General features: G+C 32.6%; 1 protein-coding gene across 1 annotated transcript in view; it reads right to left on the reverse strand.

Moving 5' to 3' along the window:
- Window positions 1–15,271, reverse strand: part of LOC133337329 (CUGBP Elav-like family member 2) — a 101,019-nt gene extending 85,748 nt beyond the window's left edge. The window contains exons 1-2 of the mRNA XM_061545563.1: window positions 15,187–15,271; window positions 2,352–2,743 (exon numbers count right to left, since the gene is read on the reverse strand). Coding sequence (XP_061401547.1) covers window positions 2,352–2,743; window positions 15,187–15,269 — 475 coding nt within the window. The 5' untranslated portion in view covers window positions 15,270–15,271. The remainder of the gene's footprint in view (window positions 1–2,351; window positions 2,744–15,186) is intronic.
- Between the last annotated feature and the right edge of the window lie 334 nt (window positions 15,272–15,605).

Genomic DNA, 15,605 nt, shown 5'->3' on the forward strand with positions numbered 1-15,605 from the left:
GGTACCTCCACCAAAATGTTTAATATTTATAAATCAATTATTAGGCTAATAGAATGTCTGATTTGAACCAAAGATTGCACAACCTATTATTACATTTGACAAGCCTAGACCAAGTCCGAAGATGTGACCTATTGGTCCCCTCACAAAGGTTCAATATTTTATAAACCTAAAAATTTAATTTGAAGCTAATTGAATAATCGATTTGATCAACATTAAATCCAAAACCTCTTTGAAAAAATATATATATCTTAATTCCGAAGTCCTCCAGAAACTATAGGCTGAGGATATATATCTGTCGTTAACACCGACTGACATTTTGCTACTTGTTTGTCATCCAAAACGGCTGTTCCTGGAAGTTAACGTGTTTTTTGAGGATAACAAAAGTCTCATCAAGAATTGTGATTTCAGATTCAGATCCATAGAACCCTTTTAAGTGTCCCGACTGATTTAAAGTCTTCTGAAAAACACATATTATTCATCAAAAATAATTAATTTACTCCTTATGGTTTCGCCTAATTCTGCACTTTCAAACTTATTGGCGTTGCATAACTATAGACGCACTTTTACAAAATTAGATAAATTTATTTTTAAAAACTTAAATAAAATAACATTAATCAATAATGGGTAGGGCATCCCTTATTACGAATAAGTTCAAAAATCAACATTTTTCGCAAATCTTCATCGATTGACCATCATTCATCGATAATCATTTCTTGGAGGTAAAATACAGTTTGGTATTGGCGGTGTTCTGCATAATCATGAAATGTCAAGATTCCACATATATTCTCGTACATTTGGTTTTTAATTATACTTGAGTATGACGATTTTTATGAACAGGTGCGTTGTCCTGCTGACAAACGAGTCCTTCATTGTTACTTCTTTCCCAAAATGGCAATAATTTGTCTTCCAAGACTTGAACGTACTCCAGTGAATTCATCCGACAACTAGGAAATGTCAAATCAAGCATTCCGGAGCTATAAAATGCTCCCAAGACCATTAAGGAACTGCCCCCGAAATATCGTTTTAAGAAATGCCGCCCGTAAATTCTGACCCCCAGCCATGCGAACATTTTGGACGTTAATTTCAAGAAGCTTGCTGACAGAATATATCACTGGAAAAAAGGACAGGATGTCACCTTATGACCCTATTACATTACCAAATGGGGAGACTTGTCTTATGTCTTAAACATTGATCGTTATATCCCCAAGAAGACACGTCATATGGCATTTTCATGATACAGAACGAGGTCGATAATGACGAAAATACCTTGCTAAACTATTTGAAAGTAATAATAATACCACTAAATAATAAGGAGGCAAATAGTAAACCCTCGGTTGCTAAAGAAAGATCATTGCCCAGTCTCATCGATAAATGTGTATATGATCTACTGGTAAAAAAGTGATGTAGAGGTACACACGTTGCCCCTGACCCAGGTTACCTCCAAGTAACATCAGGATGGTGCAGCCGCCTCAACAAATATTAGGTTACATTGTCACATTATTGGGCCATCTCCATGAGAATATGGAAATTAAATTCCTATATGAAGAATTATACCCCTGGTGACTCGATAGAGGTATATATTATATCGAGGTAGACAGTTTGGTCCAGGAATACAATCGTGACCTCATAATCAAGAGGCTTAGTCCATAAACTCTGTTGAGCCCATGTAAAATCTGGATGGTGCTACAGCCACAATTGAGCTTGAAGTGATGAGGAAGCCCGCAAAATACGCTGTGGTTGTTTAATTCATCTATTAAATTTGGCGGAAGGTATATCTAAGGTCGTCGCCAATAGTTCCTCTTTTAAAAGGTGTTTCTCACTATTACCAGTATTTTCACTTAAATGGCGAATATATTTATTTCTCCCATACTATTAAATAAAATGCCCATGTCCTCATACGGCAACGTCTGGACCGACAAGCATTTGATATATATATGCACAAGAAGAGAAGAGGGGAGGCGAAAGAAAAACAATTTATTTTTATAAATGATTTTTAAATAAAAATCTCGTGGAAAACAATAAATTATCATCACTTCAGCATAAATGGAAACAAGCAAAAGAGCCAGCAGCCTCTCTGGCAGGTAGGACAGTTAGCCAAACAGCCAGCCAGCCAGCCTTACTCGGCATTGTTCTATTTTGCTGCTGGCAAATCATGAAAACAGAAAAAAAAACAGGAGGGCAAACAATGCAAGGGTTCAAAAACACAAAACAAAAAATAAAAGGCAATGCAGCAAAAGTGAGGCTGACACTTCAATGTTGCGGAATGACGTCCAACACACACACACCTATATACACCCCCCATATTTCTCCACATACATACCTACGAAAACCAATTTTATTATATCACTTACCTTTACTGATTCCGGTGGCTTTGTCGCGCAGCACATTTATCGAATGCACCGGTCCATATTCTTCGAACATGGCACGCAACTGAGCCTCATCCATGGACTTTGGCACCTGGCCAACGAACATTTTAATATTGTCTGGATCGGGTTCTTCGCGCAGGAATGGCCCGTCAGTGTCCATGCGAAAGCACGATTCACCGTCGACGACCATCAGATTACGATTTGTACTGCATGTATTGTTGTTGTTATTATTGATGGCATTCGCATTGTTGTTGTTGCTGCACAGATTGGCGACAGCATTGTTTTTATTCAGCAATGATGTATTGTTGTTGTTATTGTGAATAGGACTATTCGGTAGGCTGTTGGTGGTACTGCTTTTATCACTCATACCAAATGCACTGGAATGGAGAAAAAATGGAGAGAAAAGAGAAAAGGGAGAGAGAGAGTGAGAGAAAGTTTGTGATAAGTAATGTTTGTAATCAGTTGAAGGATCTTTAAAATAAAAAATATAAAAATGTATTATATTATTAAATTATTATTATTAAATTATTAAAATAAGGCAACACATTTAAATTTTAAAATTATTAAATTTTTAAAGTATTTTATAAAAAAAAATACGACTAAAGGCCTAATTGCTTCCAAAAAAACAAAAAAAATAGTTTATAAAATTCACGCCTCGATGTCTGATAGTCTTTCACAAAAAATAGTTAATAAAAATCCACGACTTGATGTCTGATGGTCTTCCAAAAAATATTTTATAAAAATCCACGCCGCGATGTCTGATAGCCTTCCAAAAAAAAAAAAAAAATAGTTTATACAAATTTACGTCTCGATGTTTGATGGTCCTCCAAAAAATCCACGCCTTATTTTTGTATAGTCTTCCAAAAAATAGTTTATAACCGGCAATGAAAATAGTAAAGCCGGACGTGACCGACATTATGATACCCTTCACCAATTTGGATTATTTGGAGCCAAAAATATATATGAAACCAATATCGAAACCCGAACCGATTTTAACGTTCAAGGTTATACTAACTTCAGTATGTTTTCAGCATATCGGTCCTTGGCGCATTATTTACTCCAAATCGGATAAAAAAAAATATATATATGGGAGCTAAACTAACTTCAGGACTTGTGGGTCTATGGTTCAGTATTGACATAAAATCGGACGGAGTTATATCAACATCAGAACCGATTTCAACGAAACTTTCACCACGTTAGGTTATACTAACTTCAGTAGGTTGTGCAAAATTTTGTGCCAATCGGCAATATTTTGGAGCAGTGATGGACCATCATCTGAAAATCGGACGAAACTATATATGGGAGCTATATCTAAATCTGAACCGATTTCAGCGAAACTTTCCGCACAGTTATACAAACTTCAGTACGTTGTGCAAAATTTTGTGTCAATAGGCCATATTTTGGAGCTTTGGTACGCCATTTACTGAAAATCGGACGAAACTATATATGGGAGCTATATCTAAATCTGAACCGATTTTCACGAAACTTGGCAAGCATTATACTAGACTTAATTTAATACGCTGTGCTAAATTTCTTGTAAATCGAAGTATATCTAGGGACTTTGGTGCACCATTTATCTTAAATCGGACGAAATTGTATATGGGAGCTACATCCAAATCTGAACCGATTTTCGTCAATTTCAATAGGGTTTGTCCTTGGTCCAAATAAAGGAGCTGTGCCATATTTCGGATTATAAATGCGACCTGTACTTTGCTTACAATTTAAGATCAACCCACGGACGGACAGACAGACAGACGGACAGACATGCATAAATCGACTTAAAAAAATGATTATATGCATATTCTCAAAAGGTACCATGTGTCTATCCTATCCTCTAAAAAATTGGTTTTAAAAATCCACGTCTATAGTGGTCCTTTAAAAATTATTTTTAAAAATCCACGCCTATAGTGGGTGGTTATAAAAATCCACGTCTATAGTGGTCCTTTAAAAATTATTTTTAAAAATCCACGCCTATAGTGGGTGGTTATAAAAATCCACGTCTATAGTGGTCCTTTAAAAATTATTTTTAAAAATCCACGCCTATAGTGGGTGGTTATAAAAATCCACGCCTATAGTGGTCCTGTAAAAATTTGGTTTTAAAAATCCACGCCTATAGTAGTCCTTTAAAAATTTGTTTTTAAAAATCCACGCCTATAGTGGTCCTTTAAAAATTTGTTTTTGAAAATCCACGCCTATAGTGGTCCTTTAAAAATTTGTTTTTAAAAATCCACGCCTATAGTGGTCCTTTAAAAATTTGTTTTTGAAAATCCACGCCTATAGTGGTCCTTTAAAAATTTGTTTTTAAAAATCCACGCCTATAGTGGTCCTTTAAAAATTTGGTTTTAAAAATCCACGCCTATAGTGGTCCTTTAAAAAATTTGGTTTTAAAAATCCACGCCTATAGTAGTCCTTTAAAAATTTGGTTTTAAAAATCCACGCCTATAGCGGTTTTTTAAAAATTTGGTTTTAAAAATCCACGCCTATAGTGGTCCTTTAAAAATTTATTTTTAAAAATCCACGCCTATTGTGGTCCTTTAAAAATTTATTTTTAAAAATCCACGACTATTGTGGGCCTTTACATTTTTTTAAAACTCCACGCCTATATTGGTCCTTTAAATATTATTTTTAAAAATCCACGCCAACAGTAGAATCTAAAAAATTATTTTTAAAAATCTCCTCCTCCACCGCCATTGTTTTTTGAGTAACCCATTAGAGATGATCTCACCTCCTCCAATAGGTGTAAACAATGAATGATGTTACAGCAAAATAACTGTATATGCAATATTTTATAAAAATGATGTTATTGGTGTTGTTGTTTGAAGCCAACAATAGTTGTTGTTGTTGTTGCCTGATGCCAACCGTTTGAAGTATTATACATCACATTGTTCGTATATGAACAAAATACAAGCGAAAATATCTGTGATGAATGTAAATGGTAGAAAAGGGAAGAGAAAATGATGGAAAAAGTAAATTGCTATTAAAATCTGTCAATTTTTATATTTCATTCGTTTCGTTAGTCATTTTTTTTACATATGAACGTATGTATGTATTTAGGTTCTCGTCTGTATATGTGTCCAACTGACACTGATGGAAAGACGACGACGATGACTACGAGAAGTAAAATTACTCGTGCAAATATTACACATAATAATCATTGCTGATTGGAATGCAAGGATGTATGGTACAGTGGGCACAAAGATCAAAAAATTTAAAAAAGAGGTACGGAATATTGGACTGAATTCAAAATTTTAAAGGTCTTAGAAGAATATTTCGTATAAATAAAAATTAATTAGGGCTAGCATTTTTCACTTCGAAAAAATTCTTAAAAAAATTGTTTGTCATATATGGAGAGATTTTTAACGTGAATTCTGAAACAAATAACGAAACAACCCCACAGTATTGTTTTATTGTGTAAAATACCATGCTCAGACAGAACATAAACAAAATATCAGTTATAGCGTATAAGCGAAATGGCCAATGCCTATAAACATCATCATTTTATTTGTGTTGCCAGCTTTTTGTATTTCTATGGAAAACCTGCCAGAATCACCACTATTCTCCACCATTTATGTCTGTCCAATATTGCAGTTGGCTGTCATTATTGACGGGTTGTAAAATGGTAGCGAGATGAGTTGTGCGGGGGGATGATGTATTGAATTGAATGAATGGCTTTTTAAATGAAAATGAAAATATATATCACAAAAATTTAAAAAAAAGAAAAAAGAACTCACATATGTATATGAAAATCACTCATTCTTCCATTTATTTTCATGCACACACATATATTCACATATACATATGCATGTAGTATATATGAAAATATAGAGTAGCCGAGTAAATGTTGTGTAAATGTAAATCGTAGTGGACGAAATGAATTGAATGGAAAAATTAATCAATTTTTAAGTTATCATTTCCTTTCAGTAGTTCGGTTTTTTATCAATTTTCTCTTCTTTTGTAATAATTTTTCTTTATTTATTTTTATGAATTCATGAATGTGTCATATATATCATTTTATCAACGAAGTAAGGTGGTAAGGACATAAACAAACAACTGAAAGTAATTACATGTTTTAGAATTGAAGTGATTAAATTTTCAGTATCGAATATGGGACACTAATTCGATTTTGAAAATTTAGATGAATTATCTTTTTTTAATTTAGGACAAATGTTCATGTGTTATTATGGGTACATACAGGAGACGCAAATATATGCAATATCCTGTAGATAGAACAGACATATCATTTTTAGATTTTTTCCAAAACTTAACACACATCATTCTGGACTTAATTTAGTACGCTATGCCAAATTTCGTGCAAATCGAATGATATTTAGGGACTTTGGTGCACCATTTACCTAAAATCGGACGAAAATATACATGGGAGCTATATCTAAATCTGAACCGATTTTCACGAAACTTAGCACACATCATTCTAGACTTAGTTCAGTACGCTATGAGAAATTTCGTGCAAATCGGAAGATATATAGGTACTTCGGTGCACCATTTACATTAAATCGGACGAAAATATATATGGGAGCTATATGTAAATGTGAACCGATTTGCATGAAACTTAGCACACATAATTCTAGACTCAATTAAGCGCGCTGTACCACATTCCATGCACACCGAAAGATATATATGAGGATTGGTGAACCATTTACTTAAAATCGGACGAAGATATATATGGGAGCTATATCTAAATCTGAATCGATTTTCACGAAACTTAGCACACATCATGCAAGACTCAATTAAGTTCACTGTGCCAAATTTCGGGAAAAACGAAAGATATATAGAGACTTTGAGGCACCATTTATTTAAAATCGGACGGAAATATATATATGGGAGCTATATCTAAATCTGAACCGATTTTCACAAAACTTTGCACATATCATTCTAGACTCCTTTAAGCGCGCTGTACCAAATTTCATGCAAATCGAAAGATATATAGGGACTGGTACACCATATACATAAAATCGGACGAAAATATATATGGGAGCTATATCTGAATCTGAACCGGTTTCCACGAAACATAACTCACATCATACTAGACTTTGTTCAGTACGCTATGTCAAATTTCGTGCAAATCGAAAGATATTTAAGGACTTTGATGCACCATTTACATAAAATCGGACGAAAAATATATATGGGAGCTATATGTAAATGTGAACCGATTTTCACGAAACTTAGCACACATCATTCTAAACTCCATTAAGTGCAATGTGCCAAATTTCGTGCAAATCGAAAGATATATAGAAACTATGAGGCACCATTTATTTAAAATCGGACGAAAATATATATGGGAGCTATATCTAAATCTGAATTGATTTTCATGAAACTTAGCACACATCATTCTAGACTCAATTAAGTGTGCTTTGCCAACTTTCGTGCAAATCGAAACATATTTAGGGACTTTGGTGCACCATTTACCTTAAATCGGACGAAAATGTTTTGGGAGCTATATCTAAATCAGAACCGATTTCACGAAACTTAACACGTATCATTCCACTCTTAATTCAATGCGCTGTGCCAAATTTGTTGCAAATCGAAAGATATGTAGGCACTTTGGTGCACCATTTACTTAAAATCGGACGAACATGTATATGGGAGCTATATCTAAATCTGAAGCGATTTTCGTAAAACTTAGCACACATCATTCTAGACTCAATTAAGCGCGCTGTACCAAATTTCGTGCACATCGAAGGATATATAAGGACATTGGTGCACCATTAAATAAAATCGGAAGAAAATATATATGAGAGCTATATCTAAATCTGAATCGATTTTTCCAAATTTCAATAAGGTTCGTCCTTGGGACAAACAAATGAGCTGTACCAAATTTTATCCATATCGGATTATAAATACGACCTGTACTTTGTTTACAATTTAACATCTACAGACGGAGAGACGGACGGACGGACGGACATGCATAGATCGACTCAGAAAGTGATTCTATGCATATTCTCAAAAGGAACCATGTGTCTATCTCGTTTCCTTTTGCCTGTTACAAACATATACACGAATACATAATACCCTGTACCACAGTGAGGTGAAGGGTAAAAAATCGAACCTTTAAAAAATATCTTTTGAAAAATCCACGCCTATAGCAAAACCTTCATTTTTTTTTAAATTAGGATTCTTTAAAATATATTTTTTAAGAAATCCAGAAATACGGGTAACCTTCAAAAAATAAGTTTTTTTTAATATTTTGTCCGTTCAAGAAATTTCATATTCACATGTATGCATATCTCCTACCTTTAGTCACCTGTTTTCAATTTCCATTCTTAAAACAAAATCTCCATAATTATCATAACCTATAATTTCCAACTTCGAATTGCAAAAATTATTCGCTTTTATCTTTAATTCACAAATGGATTTTCTGCAATTACGCGCATTTAAAAGGACGGTTGATCGGAAGACAAAAAAACAACACGTTCCCCATATACTTAAAAAATTAACTACAAGGCATCATCTTGGATTACAACGGCCGAAGAGAGAACATCTTCAGCTTTCACTTGGGCTATCTTATTTCACTTTAATCGTTGTTGGTGTGGTCACCTGTTATTGGCCATTACAGGCAATAATCATTTTCTCAAATTCCATGCTGGGCAGGGAATGCTTCGCCCCACACACACACACAAAAGACAAGACCCACTACAATAACAACGATGACAAGAACGACAACGACTTCGAAGACAAAGACGACGATGACCATGTCGATGTCGAATGAGAGAAAAAAAACGAAAAAGAAAACATATAAAATACCTACCAATAATTCGACATAATTAATTAAATTACCAAGAAATAAATGAAGAAGAACTGAAAAAGCAATTTGATACTACTGGACAATTAAATTCATTACCCCCGTCGGAAAATGAAAAAAAAATGAGTTAAGATGAGAAGGAAGACAAAAAAAGAAAACATAGTTAAAGGAAGATGCTACGAAAGGAAATTTCTGCCTCTTCGATAAGGAAAATGAAACTGAAGCTGCCGAATGTCAGCCGTCTGTGGACAGACAATGAAAAGAAAACGAAAGATATAGCCATCGATACGAAAAACAGAAAATGGGATAACATGCAATGTCCCTTGTCTATATAGGAAAGTTAATATAGACTTTGATGCTGTTATTCAATGATGTGTTGTGTTGTTCAATAATAAATAAGAGAAAATAATGTCTGGACTATTGATAGTTTACACAACACACATACAGACTCTGAAATAAGAAAATGAAATTTATAAGCCTTTGGTGAAGACATGTTTACATTGAATCGGTCATTATAATTAGAAATATTGAGAAAAGTGAAATTTATTTTATTTGCAATATTTGGAAGTTGTTCGAAGTGTATTAACAATTAAATTTGATACCCTTTGAGGAAAACAAAACTTTTCAAATTAGGCTTTTTGAAGAATTTATATATTTATCTCTAAGTATAGGGAATATAAACATTTTTTTCGTATATTAAAAAAGGAATACTCTCTTTATCCGTTCGTATACAGCACGAAAAATCACGTCCAAAATTTACCTTCATACATAAATGGCTGTTATACGACATTTGTTATGTTGGATACAATTTTTAATATAAGATCATGTTTTCACATACTCTCATATAAAGATCCTGGAAAATTTTATTGTATTTTTAATGTGCATGTCAGCGGCGTTCTTTCCAATCCAATGGGAACTCAAAATAATACAAATTAGAGATATCCTTTTTAGGGTAATGAAAAACAATAATGTGACAACATTATGAAAACCAAGAAGTGAGAAACGTTAAGTTCGGCCGGGCCGAACTTTGGATACCCTCCACCATAGATATACTGACAGGTACTAGAAATGAAAATATAGGCAACATACCAATAAGTGGACCTATACCGACATTTCTAAAAGCGGATTATGTAAACCATAATACAATGAAAATGTGCCTCATCGAAATATTGGTTCTAGACCCCATGTTTCTTTGCACCAAATCCGTTTCAGAAAATTTTGATTTCATCCAAACTTTGCCCATCTTATTATTTCTTCCAAACTTAGTTCAAATTAGAAGATGGGGAATATCGGTCTACTCCTACTGGAACCTTCACACAGGTGCTAGGTCCAAATGCGGTAACAGTTCAATATCGAACCTTATGTTCTAATTGTTTATCTCGCTATCCTCCGTAGGTGAAATGATTTTAACAGAGTCTTAGAACCAAACTCAAAACGCGTAACAAATCATATATCTTTTTTAATATAAACAAGTAAAAAAGCGTTAAGTTCGGCCGGGCCGAACTTTGGATACCCTCCACCATAGAAACACTGAAAATTTTTTGAAATGAAAACATAGGGAACATACATAATAACGACAATTCTTCCAAACGATTGTTGTAAACCAAATAGAAAATTCAGCAAATTCCAATGGGGGTTTTCCTAAAATCTCAAAACCCTAAAAAGTTGACATATATTAGTAACGGATGGTACGGTGAAACATGTGTATAAAATCCTGAAAATACTCCAATATAGAGGCAATATTATATATGAGGCATACTAAAGCGGGACCAATATGACAACATTGTGTAGGAATTAGCAACTACTGGGTGTTTTCAATATATAAGGGGTTAGGCCTAATTAAGGGCCGATGTAGCTCAAGTTCCAAGCTAATATTTTTGTTTTGAATCCCAATACTGTCCATCACGCTTATTATGAAATAGGTAGGATGTTTTATATAGGACTTGGTCCTAAATGCGGGTCGATACAGTTCATTCTCAAACCTCACGTTTTAGTTTTTATGTCGATATCCTCCGAGAGAAAAATTATTACAACATATGGCTAAATCGATTAAATCCTTTTAGAATTCCTTACTATGTGGGGTATGAACTGAAAATTTCGTCTAACCAATATCCCCCCTTCTATGGTGGAATACAGCTATATATGATAACCCTAACACACGGAAAAAATCAGCTCATTTTTTAAAATAAAAATAGAGGTTATAAGTGGACTACCCCTAAAAGGGGATGAATATTAATAATTTTTGGTAGGGAGATTTGTTACCATATACGACTACAAAATACCAAATTACAGCGAATTCGGTTGAAAACCGTGCTCAAGAACCCCAAAATATCGAAAATTGGAGGGTACCCTTATATGGGGGCTACCCGAAAAATGGACCTATATCTATAATATTTTTTGTGGAGAAATTTTGTACCCAATAAGAACTCGAAGTACTAAAATACAGCCAATTCGGTCAAAACCTATATTTATAATTTTTGGTGGAGAAATTTGGTATCCGAAAGGAACTCATTTTTCCAAATTTAAGCGAATTCGGTTGAAAAACGCGATCACCAATCCCAAAATTCTGAAAATAAATACTAAAAAGTTATGCCCAAACGTGGACCGATATAGCTCATCTTCAAACTTGACCTGCCTGCAGACAAAAGACGACTCTATGAAAAATTTTGGTGTTCTATCTCAATTCGTTTAGACGCTAGAGTGATTACAGCAGACAGACGGACATGCTTAGATTGTCATAGAATATTACGCTGATCAAGAATATATATACTTTGTAGGGTCGGAAATGATTATTTCGATACGTTACAAACGGAAAAACAAAACTAATATACCCTCCATACTATGGTGGAGGGTATAAAAATGTATACCCTCCAATGTAGACAGTAAAATTCCTTAATAATGAAAAGTAGACATTTTGAAAATGCTGCTAAGACATTCATCATATATATACTAGGATTATTTCCAAAGAATTTCCATGCTTTGAAAAAATTTAATATCTTTATTCGTTATTTTATGAATTTTTAGATTATTCGTTTTTCTCAACCAAAATGGCGTTAATTAAAATTTCGGATTCTCTTATGTTAAAAAAATGTTCAGCGACTTAACCTGCGAACTATTTTATATATTTTCAAAAAAACTAGACATAATCGGCTGCTATTTGGAATTTTATATATCCCGAAGAAAAACTGAAATTTTCAATCCTGTGTTGTTGCCATCTCCGTGTTCGCAATATTTATGAAAGAGTCTTAAAATTTGACACATGGGATATATCGGTCCACATCATATGATAGGCCCCCATAAAATTGTATCCATCCATATTCGGTATTTTAAAGCATATGGGCACGATTTTCAATCTAATCAGCTGTTATTGGGTAGAAACAAAAATATTCAGTCCCGAAATAGACAGTCATTTTTAACAATACCTAATTATATTTTCTTTGATGAGCCTGCAATTTTTTGTGAAGAGTGCTAGCGTTAGGGATTTAACTTATGTGCGGATTCTCATCGTTAAATATTATGTATATTTGTAAGAAATTTGTTTGTTATAACCGAATTAAATGAAAATCTGAAGCTGGGACCTAATAAAAAAAAAAAAATCTGTCTTAAAACTTCGTTGTAACCGGTGTTTGTTATAAGCGGTTATAAGCGTACTCGACTGTATTAACAAAAAAAATTGTTATAATATTTTTTATCAAATTTATAAATTGCAAAATTAAACAAATTCGAGTTAATTCAAAATCAATCAGCCCTGTGGCTAATTAGGGTATATACACTTTGCTCCGACATAAATGTATCTCATCGAAATATTGGTTTTAGACAAATTTTCTTTAGATCAAATCCGTTTCAGACAATTTGGAGTCCATTTATAACTGTCTAAACGTCCCTATATCTGTCTGTCCGTCTGGTGTGCACGATACCTCGAAGAGATTTCATTCAAAATGTGCACATCGTAATAGGGTAAACGCACCTAATTCCGGCATGTACCAATAGTCGGCATCTGTTTTTCTATAATATATATATGAAAAATACCTTGAATAATCATAAATAACATTGCATAATCGAGTTCAGTACATTTATTCAGTCAAAATTTAGCATTTAGTCAATGAGGTTTTTCAACGCAAGGGAAAATTCAAGTTCATTAAGAAAAAATTAGTGGGCATATCGATATTAAAAGACTTGTAACTATATTAAAATTATATATTTATCACAAGAATCTTCTTAGTAATTGTAAAGAACATAGAGGAGAATTCTTTAGAATTTAAAATCATTAAAAAATATTTGTAATTATAACATTTTTATCGATGCCGCCCTTAGGAACAACACTTTTTAGGTTTTCCTATAGTCGGCATATGGGTGAATAATAAGCACCTTTTCGATCACTTTGGCTCAAAATTGGAAAACATGTTAAATAAGTTCCCTATATACCGATTAATTTACAAAAAATTAGTTTTGAGTAGTTTTTCATGATGGAAGACTTGGTTTTAATCTAAAATTTTTATAACCTCTGAAATGCTTTATATAGCCATGCCGAGCATTGGATAAAAGGTTCCCAAAGTCGGCACCATGTTTTATAATTGTAGTATTTTAATAAATAAAATTATTTTATATTAATTTTTTAATACAACACCGATGGAAACTCCGATAATATTATTTTATTAATTATTTATTATATTAATTAAAATATCAGAAAAATTAATTTAAAAAATCATTTTTGTTAAACTAAATAATACCCTGTACCACAGTGTGGTGAAGGGTATAAATACGACATGCCGACTATTGGAAAAAAGTGCTGACTATTGGCACAAAGGCTCTATTTTAGCTAATTATCAATTTAATCTACTTTAATACAAAATAAATTAAACAAATTTTCATTGCATCGGGGAGTAAACAAAATTAATAAATTATTATTATAGGACGTTTCCATCAGTGTTGTATTGAAAAAATTATATAAAATAATTTTATTTATTAAAATATTACAATTATAAAACATGTTGCCGACATTGGGAACCTGTTATCCAATTATCGGCCTGGCTAAATAAGGCATTTTAGAGGTTAAAAGAATTTGAGATTAAAGTCGTGTCTTCTATTACATAAAACTACTCAAAACTGATTTTTTATAAATTAATCCTTATTTAGAGCACTTATTTACATTTTTTTCTAATTATGAGCCAAAATGATACAAAAGGTTTCTTATTAACAAAAATTGACATATGTTCTCCTGTTAAGGTTCATTTTGTGAGATTTAATAAAATTAGTTTTTAACACAAAAAAAAGTAAACAAATTATTCATTAAAAAATTTCTTTAATGTTTATTTCGATTTAGCAACCAAAAATCTTAAGAGAACGCATCAACGCTGCTCATCTTTGATTATTAGGCTACTTCACTGTAAAAAAAGAGAACGACAATGATAGATTTCTTATACAATCTCTTACACAATGGTAATATTCAATCTCTCTTCTTCCATCAACAACAATAACTAATTTCAATGAACTCTCCACTTCCAATTGGCAGTCCCAATTAGAAATAATACTCCCAACTTGGGGCAACTCCGTTACACTTTCCTCACAATTGAACTGTCTCTCTCTCAATGGTTAATTCTCTTCATATTGTTTAATATTACAATCCATTTAGAAGAGTCTATTTTAGGAGAGTGAGACCAAAGAAAATGATAAATATTCAATTATTACAGCGGAATAACATCTCTCCCATTTCATTTATTCCACTCTTTCTATCTCCATCAGTATGTTCAAATTTCTCATACACCTGTTAGCATGGTAAGACCTGTTCGTCCATGTGATTGACATTTAAGAAACATGGCCTTGAAATAGTTTTTGCAATGTGTGACAAAAACGACTAAGTCACATAAACACTTATTTGCGTGAATAATGGATTTTAATTTGATATTATTATTTTATAAAATATAAACAAAAAATACAGGATTAGGAAAAAAATATTAAATATAATTAAATATATAATAAAAAATATAAAATATTACTAAATAAAATTAATAATATTCTAACAAATAATAATATTCCAAAGCAATTTTTGTTTTCTTAACTTACTCCAAAAGTAATTCCTTTTTTTCGGCAAAATCAAATATGGAACGGCGATTGCCCAAAAAGCAAGTGGATTTGGTGCTAAACATGATGATTTCGATAAACTACGAATTTGGAACACGCGGACGTTTTTCTTCTTCTTTTTATTCCCACTCTCACTTAGACAACGAGTAATTCAATTTGTTTTAATTGTATAAAATAATAAATATACACAAGTAATTTTTTAAAATAATAAAAAACTTATATATTGATATAAGTACGTATATATCGCAAAAAACGTGGCACAATTCAAGTAGAAAATATATTTTATTCACGCAATATATTTATTAAGGCAAAAAGAATTCAAAATTTGTAAAAAAATATATAGGCACGTTTAACACTCTCAATTGGAATTCACAATAAACGTTTAAGGTTGTTTACTTTAT

This window comes from Musca vetustissima, unplaced genomic scaffold (genome assembly GCF_032173495.1).
Source record: "Musca vetustissima isolate MV318-11 ecotype Yass unplaced genomic scaffold, APGP_CSIRO_Mvet_v1 utg3485, whole genome shotgun sequence".
Classification (NCBI taxonomy): Eukaryota; Metazoa; Arthropoda; class Insecta; order Diptera; family Muscidae; genus Musca; species Musca vetustissima.